The 13,623-nt window shown below is 38.6% G+C and overlaps 1 protein-coding gene and 1 pseudogene across 4 annotated transcripts in view; both read right to left on the reverse strand.

Moving 5' to 3' along the window:
- PRDM10 (PR/SET domain 10) overlaps positions 1-13,623 on the reverse strand; it is a 160,106-nt gene that overhangs the window by 64,489 nt on the left and 81,994 nt on the right. For all 4 annotated transcript variants that reach the window (XM_069080238.1, XM_069080237.1, XM_069080234.1 and 1 more), the window contains 3 exons: positions 7,757-7,973; positions 5,827-6,068; positions 3,119-3,322 (listed from right to left, as the gene is read on the reverse strand). In XM_069080238.1, the coding sequence (XP_068936339.1) occupies positions 3,119-3,322; positions 5,827-6,068; positions 7,757-7,937 (627 nt within the window). In that variant the 5' untranslated portion in view covers positions 7,938-7,973. The remainder of the gene's footprint in view (positions 1-3,118; positions 3,323-5,826; positions 6,069-7,756; positions 7,974-13,623) is intronic.
- On the reverse strand, positions 1,013-2,462 carry LOC138155177 (ATP synthase F(0) complex subunit C2, mitochondrial pseudogene; annotated as a pseudogene).

Below are 13,623 nucleotides of genomic sequence, written 5' to 3' on the forward strand. Positions count from 1 at the left end.
TGATTCGCAACATGAGCAAGCAAAGGAAGCAAAGCAAACAGAGCAATCTAACTTTACACTCCTATTTTGGGGACAAAAAGGATCAAAGCATGGAACAGGAGGAAGACAGCAAAGTCAGAACTCCTGAACCAAAAGTTTCCAAGAAAAATATGAGCTGGTTACAGGCCATAGAGGAGCCTAAAAAGGATTTTTAAAATCAAATAGGAGAAGTGGAGGAAAAATTGGGAAGAGAAATAAGAACAATGCAAGAACATTATGAAATGAGAGTCAACAACCTGACTGAAGAAAATAACACCTTAAAAAACAGACTAACTCAAATGGCAAAAGAAGCTCAAAAAGGCCATGAGGAGAGAATGCCTTAAAAAGCCAAATTTGCCAGCCAAAAGAATCTCAAAAGCTCACTGAAGAGGATAATTCCTTCAGAATTAGATTGGAGCAAATGGAAGCTAGTGACTTTATGAGAAATCAAGATACTATTAAATAGATCCAAACAAATGAAAAAATAGAAGGCAATGTGAAATATCTCATTAGAAAAATCACTGACCTGGAAAATAGATCCAGGAGAGATAATTTTAAAATCATTGGACTACATGAGAGCCATGATCAAAAAAAGAACCTAGAAATCATCCTTCAAGAAATTCTGAAGGAAAATTGCCCTGATGTTTTAGAACCAGAGGGCAAAATAGAGGTTAAAAGAATCCACTGATCACCTCCTGAAAAAGATCCCAAAATGAAAACTCCTAGGAATATTATAGCCAGGTTCCAGAGCTCCCAGATCAAGGAGAAAATATTACAAGCAGCCAGGAAGAAACAATTTGAATATTGTGGAAACACAATCAGGATAACCCAGGATCTGGCAGCTTCTACACTGAGGGATCGAAGGACTTGGAATATGATATTCTGGAGGTCAAAAGAGCTAGGACTAAAACCAAGAATCACCTACCCAGCAAAACTGAGTATCATGTTTCAGGGGAAATTATGGTCATTCAGTGGAATAGAGGAATTTCAAGCATTCTTTTTTTTTTCAGCTTATTAATACAGTATTTATATGTCTTCCCTTTGTCAGACCCTGAGCCCATGGCTTTCCCCAGGGCTATCTGGTAAGATGGAGGTGGAGGTATACACAGTCTGGAAGAGACATGGAAGGACCAGTAGGACAAGGAGGAACATTCAGAAATGTAGGGGGAATAGAAATGGCTCCATCACATGGCAAAGAGGATGAGGAAGGCCACCATCATGCAAAAGAGCCCCATGGCCTCAGACAGGGCAAAGCCCAAGATGGCGCAGGAAGAAAGCTGTTGCTTCAGGGAGGGGTTCCTGGCATAACCAATGATGAGACTTCCAAACACAGTCCCAATCCCAGCTCCAGAGCCAGCCACCCCCACAGTGGCAGCCCCAGCCCCAATAAACTTGGCTGCTGTGTCAATGTCCCTTGAGACGGCACTAGTTTAGAATCCACATCTGGGGACAAGAGAGGTCAAGGGACTTGATGCTGCCAAAATGCTGAGGTTCTCATTTGTCTGAACCTTTAGCCGTTTTAGCACCACTGCACAGCGGTCTACTCAGCAGCTGAGAGCTGCTCCTCACAAGAGCAGGGGTAGAGATGAACTTGGCACAGGCGTACATTCTCAGGGGGTGAGGGGCAAAGCTGAAGAGCTTCCGGCAGAGCAGAGGAGGCAGAGAGAGGAAATTTCAAGCATTCTTGATGAAAAAACCAGAGTTGAATAGAAAATTTAATATTCAGATACAAGAAGCAAGAGAAGTATGAGAAGGTAAACAGGGGAAAAAAATCATAAGGAACTTAACAAAGTTGAACTATTTATATTCCTACATGGAAAAATGATAATTGTAACTTATGAAACTTTTCTCAGTATGAGAATAGTTCAAGGGAATAGAAATGTGTGTGTGTATACATATACACACACATGTACATATGTATGTATTTATACATACATATATATGTTTATATAGGCGGGTATATGGGCATCTGAATACATATGTGAGTGTGTGTATAAGTCTACAGGTATACATACATAGACAGAGGGCATAGGACCAATTGAATAGGAAGGGATGATACTTAAAAGGTGAAATTAAGAGGTGAGAGAGGAATATGAGAGGAGATGGGGAGAGACAGAATGGGGTAAATTATCTCATATGGAAGAGGCAAGGGAAAATTGTTACAAGGGAGGGGAAGAACAGGAAGGCAAAAGTGAATGAGTCAACCATTCTCATTGAATTTGGTTTAGGGACAGAATGACATACACACTAAATACGTTATCTCGCCCTACAGGAGAGTAGAGGGGAAGGGGAAGAGAGGGGGGATAATGGAAGGGAGGGAATGCTGAGGAGGAGAAAAGTTGGAAGCACCCACTTTTGAAAAGGGACAGGATCAAAGTAGAGAATAGAACAAGTGGGGGGTGGGATAGGATGGAGGGAAATATAGTCAGTCTTTCACAATATATCCACTATGAAAATGTTTTGCATAGCTACACATGTACAACCTATATTGAATTGCCTATCTTCCCAGTGAGGGTGGGTAATGAGGGAGGAAGAGAAAGAATCTGGAATACAAAGTTTTAAAATAAAATGTTTAAAAATATATATATCATTATTCTTATTGTTTTATATGTAACTGGGAAATGAGATATACAGGCACTGGGGCATAGGGATCCACAGTGCCCTACTGGAAAGTTGAAGGAGGGATGGGGGAAGATATGGTAGAGAGCAGACTGGAGGAGGGGATATCCAATGGGATTGCTATTTTGGGGTGGTGGGTAGGGAAAATTGGGGAGAAAATTTGTAACTCAAAATCTTGTGGAAATGAATGATGTAAACTAAAAAAGAGAAAAAAAGTTTTAAAAAGAAAAAAAAACATTTCACATCTCACATGCACCAGGCTGACCTCACAAATCTATTAATCCTTTTCTCTTAGCCCTATGGTATTAATGATGCCTTGTGAGGACATTAAAGCCAAGGTTTCTACATTACACCACCTTTCTGTTTAAGGCATTGTCATCAGTATAGCAAGAGCAACTCTGGTGAGGAGATTATCTAGGGGAAACACTTTATTTGTGATCTTTCCTGTCCAGAAAAGGACACTGAAAATATCATACACTACCTTGAGCTCCTGTTTGGGTTCTACATTCTTTATTGTTGTATAATAAACATGGTGACCATATTGGTAAGCCACCAGGTTCTGTTCCAAGTGATTCTGTGCTGGACGTACAAACATCATCCAGTTACAAAGTGCTTCATCAGACAACTCAAACCACAGGTCTTCATGTATGTCCCTGTCTTTCCTTTCTCCCTTATCAAGAGAAACCTGAAACCAAAGAACATGAGAAAAAAGTCACCAGAACCTTTCAACACCATATGCATGAACCCCATACTATACTGAACTTTTGATAAAGGCAGCTTGCCATCCTGGTTATACCCTTCGCGCTCTGACCACCACTACATATGTGGCTTCCTCTGTAGAGAGAGGAGCATCATCCTAATGCATCAAGAATTAGAGAATGACCCAGCTATAACCTGGGACTTCACTCTCCATTGCAGGGTTTAATCAGATCGTCAAAACTGACAGAAAATCTAGTTCAAAACAGAAGACCATAGTGCAAAAATATTCTTACTAGCACCTTCTTACCCCCAACCCACCAACAATGTTCCTGGTCCTTCTGGACCATTTTTAGCCAGATGATTTTTTTTAAAAAGTCTTTGCCTTTAACCAGCTGATGAAGCTTGCCAAAATACATATGCCCTCTATTCTATGGCAGTAAAATTTAATGTGCGTTATTTTACTCTTCACTCCCTGAAAGTACAGGGCTTTTGTGATGTTAGCAACTCAGAGGCCATTTTCCCTCACTTCCTAGATCTCTGATTGTAATGGGAATGTAAATTTTAAAGATCTTCCCTGCCCCTAGGCTAAAGTGCACCTGGAGCCTGGGGTGGGAGGCTTGTTTTTTAGTAGATACTTCTTGATTGGCCAGTGGGTCAATAAGGTTGTTACATTCTCTGAACCAGGAGAAGGCTATATAAGCCCTGATGTGTAGCTTTGTTTTGGGGGCTCACTTTGAGAAGTGTTCTGTGATTTGATCTGTTGTTGAGAGCCCCCCCTCGGCTTTGAAAAACCCAGATGTTGAAACCCAGATGTTGTTTGGTATGGATGTAATGGTTGGACAGTTTGGAAATCTGTCTACTTGATCTGTTTCTGTCTTGATAATTCTGTCTGTATATCTGAAGTTCGGGGTTCTGACCTTTTTCCCCTGAACTAGGTAAACAATACATATCTGACTGATTAAAGTAAGCTTGTTAACCCATTTTGAGTTGCTTTCCTTTAACAAAGCAGATCTAAGCACCTGTGTTGGCAGACACCCTGGGGATGCTGGGGTGCTTGCCACTACACTGATACATTCCTTATAGGGGAGATTGGCAGATAACAGCTTTCCAGAGAGGTGAGGTGTTACTATAGTATTTTTCATAGCTTGCTGTACAGTACCTTAACACTACATGCTCTCAAAGTGAGTCAGTATATCTCTGGCTGTACATTTTTGTATTTCCTTTTTTTTAATAATCTTAAAAGTGATTTTTTTTTTAATTCTTTACTTATCCATTGAAAAGATTTTCCCAGGGCAGCTAGGTGGCACAATGAATAGAGCACCAGCCCTGGAGTCAGGAGGACCTGAGTTCAAATTCGGCCTCAGACACTTAACACAAAAACTAGCCGTGTGACCTTGGGCAAGTCACTTAACCCCAATTGCCCTCCCCAAAAAAATGGCTAAAAGTAAGGCTCTTACTTCCATAGTGCCATCCACTGAAAACACTGGATTATAGATAGGCTTAAGAATTTACTAAATTATTGTAAAATGGAGATTATAGCTTCTCCCTCATTACCAGCAAGTACTCTTGTGATCAGCATCTGACCTCTTATCTCTAACCCTAATTACCCACTCTTAGCTACTCACAGTAAAGCCATAAGAAACAGGTAAGTAAGAGGTAGAATTATTTTTTTAAGTGAAAGCTCAATAAATTTCATAAAATGTAAAGTGTTTTGCTAAAATTAAAGGGCTATACAAATGCTACATGTTATTATTATAATAGACAGAAATCAAGGATCAAATATAAAGAACAGACCAGAGATAAATGCACTTCCTCATCAAGTAAGAGGAGAGCCTGTGTGTAGCATAATAGTTATAGGGTTAGTCTTGGAACCAGCAAGGCCTAGGTTCAATTCTGTCTCTGACACAGTTACTATTGTTGATGGAATCAAGGTTCAATCACTTAACCTCAAAGTGCCCCCAGCTAAGTCTCTAGGACAAAATTACATAAAAATTATTCTCTGGTGGAAGGAGATTCTACAGTGGGAGTTCCCCACACCAATGAACTAATAAGTCAGAACAAAAAAACAAAACAAAAGCCTTGGACAGAAATCAGAATTGTCAACTGTAATAAAATGTGCAAACTGGAAGAATCTAGATCTGTAAAAAAAAAAAAATTCCCTTCTAAAGCACGTGGTTAGGAAACCTTCAAAACAACACCCAGCCAGAATTAAAAATTGTGAACTTGTATTCTGCTAAAGTTCATAGAAACAGAAATAAAAAATTATTTTAAGGATCACATCACACTTTAAAATTACATTTCTCTTGTTATTCAGAGACAATAATGAAATCTAAATATTCTTTCTGAGGAAGAAAAAAAATTTCCATTTAAATACAAAATCATTTGGGAAAGGCAAAAAAAATACTGGAAAACAACTACTATGTAACCAAAACAATAGAACAATTGGTGCCTCTAGAAGCAGGAAGGAAACACATTAACAAAGCCATCTACCTTTAGATGAATATAACAGTCTTTCAGTTCTGATTGTGTGACAAGGGGCCCTTCCACAGGGCCAAACTGGGTACGTTTGGGAATGCGCCTTTTAGAAAACACTCCTCCTAGGAATCGGTCTATGTAGAGTACCAGAGGAAGACTGGCTCTTGCTCTGGTAAGGACTGGCCGATTGGGGATGGGATGTAAGGGCCCATGCTTTGGGCATACTGAAGAATGTGCATTATTGCACTCTTCACACCCTGAAAAAGATAAAAAAAACTTGAGGAACAGGTAAAAATTCCTAAGCACATGCAATGGAAACATCACTAGACAAAAGAGCTCACTAGCCCCCTGAGACACAAAATTCTGGCCTAAAAACTTTCCAAATTCAGTCCATGGTGCCAAGATACTTAAGTTAATCAGCTTGCCCAACTTTACTTTTTAGTGTTTGTAGTAGATTAGACAATTTTTGTAGCAAAAAAAAAAAAAAACAATAAAATTGCTGTTTTTCTTTAGAATCACGCAGGACTTGTTTATGCCTGTATAATATAAAATGAAAGCCAAACAACATCACAATTTCATATTGCTGTTACGTGTCTGGGCTGCCCAGCAATTATGCTGGTGATCACTAAAAACACAAATCAATTAAAACTATATCTGGAGAAAAAAAGATGGATTCATTTGGGTTGCATAATCTGATGAGATTATTTATTCAATTTCATCAAGGGAAGCTGAAGAAGAAGCGCCATTGTCTGTGACATGAACAACTCAAACAGAAAAGGCACTGAACAATATGGAAATTCAGTGAATACCATCTAATGATAATAGGCAACATACTGTGGAATAGGGAACTACTGTATTTTACTGTGCTTAGTACATGATGATGACAGTGGATACATAATGAGCTGAATTCAGAGGAATGGAAAAACCAATGAAATGAAGGTTCTTGAAAAGAGATAATACAACATACCTCCTCCCTCACAGCAGAGAGGTGGGAGACTACTAGGAAAGAATATGTATACAATGTCAGAGAAGGTTTCCATATCAGATTCTTTTGTTTAATTGTTTTTCTTTGTCATAAGGGAAGGTTCGATCAGTAGGGGGGAGGTGGCAAATGACTGTGATGTAAAGACAAAAGGCATCAATAAAACGATTTTTTAAGATGATATAGTAGGTTAGCATTGATTCATTCAAATTCTCTCTCTTGCTCTTCCTTCATAACCAATGGCATACATGTATGAGATAAATGGCCAGAGTTAGACACAGTTTTTGGCCATAACACAGAGTAAAAGACTATTAGTATAGAGAATATCATTGGCATCTAGAGACCATGATTAGCCCTGTGTTCTAACCAAGAGCTAAGTAATTTAATCTCATTTTACTCAACAGTTTCTAAATAGTTGTCTGGATAACTTAGAAGGCATTTTATATTTATATTATCTCAAATATTCTACAATTTATATGTGCACATAAACATATTTGTCTTAAAATAAAGCATCTTTTCTACTACCTTTAAAATGGATAAAGGAATTGTTTTGAAAACCTTTCAGATTCATGTAAAACAAAGCAATGAAGTTTCCCAAAGGCAAATATTTTGGGACAGGGGAGATGGACACTGGCCACATGCAAAATAGGTACCAATATGAAAGTTCCCTGCTATACTCAATGGATAAATATGGTGTCACTTCAAAGCCCTGAATATTCCTGATTCCAAAACAAAGAACAGAAGCATAGAATCAAATGGAATAAAGGTACAATAAACATCTGTAAACAGAAAAATGTCATGATCTTGTACTCTGTAATGGAGCCCTCTGAATAGCAATAAAGTAGAACAGTATAAAAGCTGCAAAGAAAATGTGAAAAAACAAAAATGTCCACAATGCTTCTGATATGCTAAAGCAAGAAAAGGGAGCACACTCTCTTGAAGAGTTGGAGTTCTTTTACTTACATAGATCATGAGGGTCAAAGGGCCGAGGTGGATCTGGCTCCCAGTCATCCATGTCTGTTTCTTCACCATCTTCCTCCTCTTCATCCTCTTCCTCATCCTCATCTTCTTCTTCTTTTGCCTCCAATCTACCCATGGGGTTCTGCAGAGGTGCTAAAGGATCTGACCCATCCACACCCTCCATAGGAGGTAACACCTGATTATGGACCGGCAATGAGGCCTGAAGAAAGTGTAAGGAAAAATAAGAGGGCTCATACATATAGCTGGTGAGTACACATAATATAAGACTTTCATGGTATTTATCCTTCAGCCTAATTTGTTTCAAGATCCAACAAGAACTACTTTCTTGTCCACAGGGGACATGACCTCAAAACACTCCTCTAATAAAATCAAGTCTCTAAATCCCTGGCTGCTAAAACAGAATAAGTCATTTGGTCCTTTTTCTTTTAAAATGTAAATGATTTGGGGATTTTGTTCAAAAAGGAAAGAAGACAGTCATGTCAGGGTAACTGGTAGACAGGACAAAGTTTATTTTTGTCATTTATCACCAGTATGTACTGGTTTACCTCTATAGAAACAGTAAGAGGAAACAAATATTACCTAAAACAAAACATCATCTTAATTTCTAAAAAGGTATTCATACCTATTTAGAGTATATATTGCCCTGAACTCTTCTATGTAATCTTATTTCTACTACTCTATAATAGGAATCTTCCTCTCTAGTTAGATCAATTTGGTCACTGTTCCAAGTGTACAAATTGCACAAATATACATGCATGTTGTCTCTCCCAAAAGAATGTAACCTCTCTTGAGGGCATGGGCTCTTTCATCTTTGCCTCTCTATCCCCAGAGCTTAGAACAACAACAAATAACAACAACAAAAATGGCAATATTTATATAATACTTAAAGGTTTGCAAAGCACTTTACAAATATTGTCTCATTTTAACCTCACAACAACCCTGGAAAGTAGGTACTATTATTATCCCCATTAAACAGATGAGGAAACTAAGGGAGACAGAGGTTATGTGATTTGCCCAGAGGTCAAATAGCTAGTAAGAGTCCAAGGCTGGATCTGAACTCAGTTCTTCCTGATTCTATCCACTGTACCACCCAGCTGTATAGAAAGCACCTAAAAAATTTTTTGAAAACACATTAATGAGCATACAATGCTCATTCTCACTTAAATTACAGATTTATAGTTGGAAGTAACCTTAGAGAACATCTAAAACAACTACTTATTTTACAGTTGAGAAAATAGAGACCAAAAGGAGTTAATGACTTGCCCAAGGTCACACAGGGACAGGATTCAAACCCAGGTCCTTTGACTCCAGAGCTAGTGTGTATTCTTCTAGACTACATTTCTGAACCTTCCTTCATTTTCTCATTTTGTCCAGACCTGTGATTTCACTGGTGCAAGCAGCTTACTGGGAAGGAACTCCCTTTATCACTGAAGATCACAATTGTTCTGATACTTATAGTATTAGTAACCTGGGGCCCTTAGAGGTTAAGTAACTTAACTTGTTCAGGGGCACACAAAGCCTTCTTTCATTTGCCCCCTCATTTACCTGGCAGGCCCTCTCCCCTTCCTTCCATCTCACTAAACTTTACCCATCTATTAAGGCCCTACTCAATTTCCACCAGTACAGCTCAGTGATACAGCAAAGAGAGGAGTGGACCAGGCTTAGAATCAGGAAGACTCATCTTTCTGAGTTCAAATCTGACCTCAGACACTTCCTAGATGTGTGATCCGGGGCAAGTCACTTACCCCACTTTGCCTCAGTTTCCTCTTCTGTAATATGAACTGGAGAAGGAAATGGCAAACCACTCCAGTATCTTTGCCAAGAAAACCCCAAAATAGAGTCACAAAGAGTCAGACATGACTGAAACAACTGAACCACAAACAACAGCAATTCCTACCTAATCCATGAAGATTCTGCTAACTAGAATAAGAGAACTCTGGAGTTCTGAAGAATGATGGTCAGATATCTCAGGTCAGGTATCCAAGCAGTCCATGTCTATAGCCCTGTCTACAAGGGAGGTATTGCCTTTCAGGGCAGGATCCTTTTTCTGGATCCCTTTTCCCTCAATTCCCTCAATCTTGATCTATTCAAAGCCATATGGTCTGGTACTTAAATTATACATCATCTTATATAGCTCATGGTTGGGCTTAAGCTTTTCTTCTCAACTCCATTATAAGCTTCCTGACAACAAGAAATATGTTTTAATACTTCCATAGGCCCTCCCTCCTTCCTACCAACAAAACCAAGCACACCACTGAGCAAAGAGTAAATGCTTAAGAAATACCTGTAATTGAGTTCATATTGGCTGCTTTGGGGAACTGCATAAATTTCTTCAGGTCCACTATGAGCCTATTCACTAAAACAACAAAGTATCCCTTTGCATTTCATCCAAATCAGAACTTAAGAAACTTTAAAAAGAAAAGTAGTACTTGATAACTTTCCTATACACTCACAAGAACTGACTACCAACAGCCAACCAAAGCAGTTGCATTACATACTGTCTGTCAATTTTAATTTAACCCTGTAGGGCCACTAGGTGGCGCAGTAGACAGAGGGCCAGGACTGGAATCCGGAAGACATCTTCCTGAATTCAAATCCAGCCTCAGACACTAGATGTGTGACCCTGGGCAAGACACTTAACCCTGTTTGCTCTAGCTTCCTCATCTGTAAAACGAGCTGGAGAAGGAAATGGCAAATGATTCTAATATCTTTGCCAAGAAAACCCCAAATGGGGTCACAAAGACTCAGATATGACTGAAACGACTGAAAAACAAATTTAACCCTGTAGTTGGAGTAAACCATCTTCCTCTTCTGTATCTCAGAACCCTTTAGAAAGATCTAGGAGAGGGTAGCAATCCTGGAAAACCCACCCACCCTCAACATCACTGAAAAGAGACTGTAAGTTCTGGGGGGCAGGGACTATCTTTTGGTTCTTTTTGTATTTCCAGCACCTGATGCATGGTAGGTGCTTAATAAATGTTTATTGATGGAAAATGTTTGTTGAGGGTGAGTACTCAATGAGAAAAAGTCAAAGAGGATTTTTGGCCATGGGAATGACTTCACCTACTTATCTCTACAAAGCAGTGTACTTGGAGTCCAGAAAGACTCGGACTACATCCCACCTCTGACATTTGCTATCTGTGTACCCCAGGACCTCTCCTAGTCTCAGTTTCCTCATATGTAAAATAGAGACAATAAGAATACCCAAAGCACAAACCTTTCTGGAGTGCTATAAGGATGAAATGAGATCATGTCCATAAAGTGCTTTGCAAACTTTAAAGACTTATATAAATGCCATTTAATATGATTATCCTCACAAGACTTTTGTGTCTTGAAGCCACAGTTTCCAAATGCATCTACTAGCTCAGGACTCAGCTAAACTGCTCAGGACTGTGAACCACTTAGACTGGATTGTTCAATATATGCTCAAATTAATCACTAAGGATGGCATAAAGTTGAAGTGCATGTATACCATTGTATCTCATCAATTCTTCATCTTGTTGAAAAGCCCAACTGGGAAAGACTATATAAAGCAATTTTGTGTTAATTTTACATATTATTTTGAAACTGCTACAGCTGATATATTTTTCCCAGCAGATGCTGCTGAAGGGACACTGGTTAGACAGGTTAGCTGCTGGCTACTGCCCACTGCTGAGAAAGCTGATACTAAAATAAGTGCTAACAGGCAGCTATTGTCAGTCTGCTGGAGCTTTCTGCAAAGACTATGGCTAAGGAGAAGTTTGGATCAGTCAGCAGCACCTTGAAAGACTGCTGCTGAAGCAGGGCTGGAGCAGATGCCAGGACTAAGCAAGCTGTTGATGAGGAAACCACGTAAAGGGTGAATCATTCCTAGATAGAACAGAGCCATTTCACACTACAGAGGGGAGACTGCTGAATTGGTGACCTAAATAATTTCCCTAAAGATTAGAACAGCGTGCCTATGTATTGTTTATGGAGACAGAGCCTGCTTAGTTTGTAGACAGACAATTGTGACAATGGTAGTTAGTGCATGCATAAACCTGCTAGAAAACAGAAATAGCTATTTTTCCTGTCTTTTAGCTGCAAACATGGTCAAAATAATTTCTGCTGCTACAACAAACAGCATATTGGGTTTATTTCTTTTTAATGCCTATTTTGTACCACCGTCTTTTCAAATTACACAAAGCATGTGAAGACACAGTTTCTCTGAAAGGTATAATGTGAAACTATATTGGACAAAAGCAATTGTAAACAGAAAATTTCATGAGTCCTACAGAGGCCAATTATGAAGGCAACACATTCTTTTTTCAGTGTATATAGGGAATTGGACTTGCCCATCTTAAAGAACAAAGGAGAGGCTGTGCTCTCATCTGTCTGGAGGATACAGATACCTCCCCTAAGGATTAGGAAATACATGTAACTTAACAAGGATTCAAAACAATTTTCCTGTCACTAAAAGGAAAAAAATAAAAAACAGAGATCTACCACTAACTTAAAAGAGTAAATCCTTTACCTGACTTTGTTAAACTATGTCTCCAACTTTCTCTCTCTAGTTTATCCATTTCATTCAACACATATATACTCAACACATAAACACTGCCCTTCCGAATAAAAGGACACACTGATTTTCTTACCCATAAAGTGTGTGGTAATGAAGATGCTGCCCTGATAGTTGGTGATATCATCTTGCAGAAAAAAGTGCAGTTCAGTGGAAAGAATATTGAACTTGGAATCAAGAAATTATAAGGATAATAACTGATAATAGCAGCTAGCATTTTTATCATGCTTTAAGATTTGAAAATCATTTTACTTATTTGGTCTCCATGAATTTTCACAACCCTGTGATAGACGCTATTATTATTCCCCTTTTACAGATGAGGAAACTAGAGCTGAAAGAGACTGTGTGACTTGTCCAAAGTTACACAGTTAATAAATGACTGAGAAAAGATTTGAACTCAGGTCTTCCTGACTCAAACTCCAAAACTCTATCCACTGCAAAATCTAGTTTCACTTCTTTTGCTGTTGTTGTTGTTCAGTCATGTATGACTCTTTATGGCCCCATTTGGAGTTTTCTTGGCAAAGATACTGGGATGATTTGTCATTTCCTTCACCAGTTGATCTTACAGATGAGGAAGCTAAAGCAAACAGAGTTAAGTGACTTGCCCAGGGTCACAACACAGCTACAGAAACCAGATTTGAAGTCAGGTATTCTACCTAGCACTTTGCAGTGGCAATGTACTACCTACCTTCCCTAAGACTTAATAAGACACTTAATCTAGTCATGTTGCCTTGAGCAAGTCCCAACTTCTAAACCTCAGTTTTCCCTTCTGTCAAAAGGGCATGATAATACACCACATAGTGAATAGGGTCATTATGAGAAAAGAAAAACTATAAAGCACTATATAAACTATAAAACACGATGTAGATTTAAGCCAGTAGTCCTACCACACTCACCAAGAAGTAGGATACAAACTTTCCTTAGCATGGAACCCTAAAGTCTAGACAAAATAAAAACAAGTAGATTGCTAATGAAATCTGAGATATATATTAAAAAAAGAAATATGAGATATAAGAGGATGGAGAGTTCTTGGAGCTCTATATGTACCTCATGAATGTTTAATTGAATTTATGCTTTAGTGTTTACAGGTAAAATTCCATTATACTAAATACCATTATAAAGAAAGTTCTATACAATAATGTCATTTGTCAAGCAAGAGGATTTCAGAAAAACTTGGAAAGACCTACATGAACTGATGCAAAGTGAAATGAGCAGAGCCAGAATATTGTACATAGTGACAACATTATACAATGATCAATTGTGAATGACTAAGCTCTTTTCAACAATACAATGATTTAAGACAATTCCAAAG

This window comes from Petaurus breviceps, unplaced genomic scaffold (assembly GCF_028583685.1).
Source record: "Petaurus breviceps papuanus isolate PSGF00001 unplaced genomic scaffold, PetGlider_PUasm1.0 91133, whole genome shotgun sequence".
NCBI classification, from domain to species: Eukaryota; Metazoa; Chordata; class Mammalia; order Diprotodontia; family Petauridae; genus Petaurus; species Petaurus breviceps.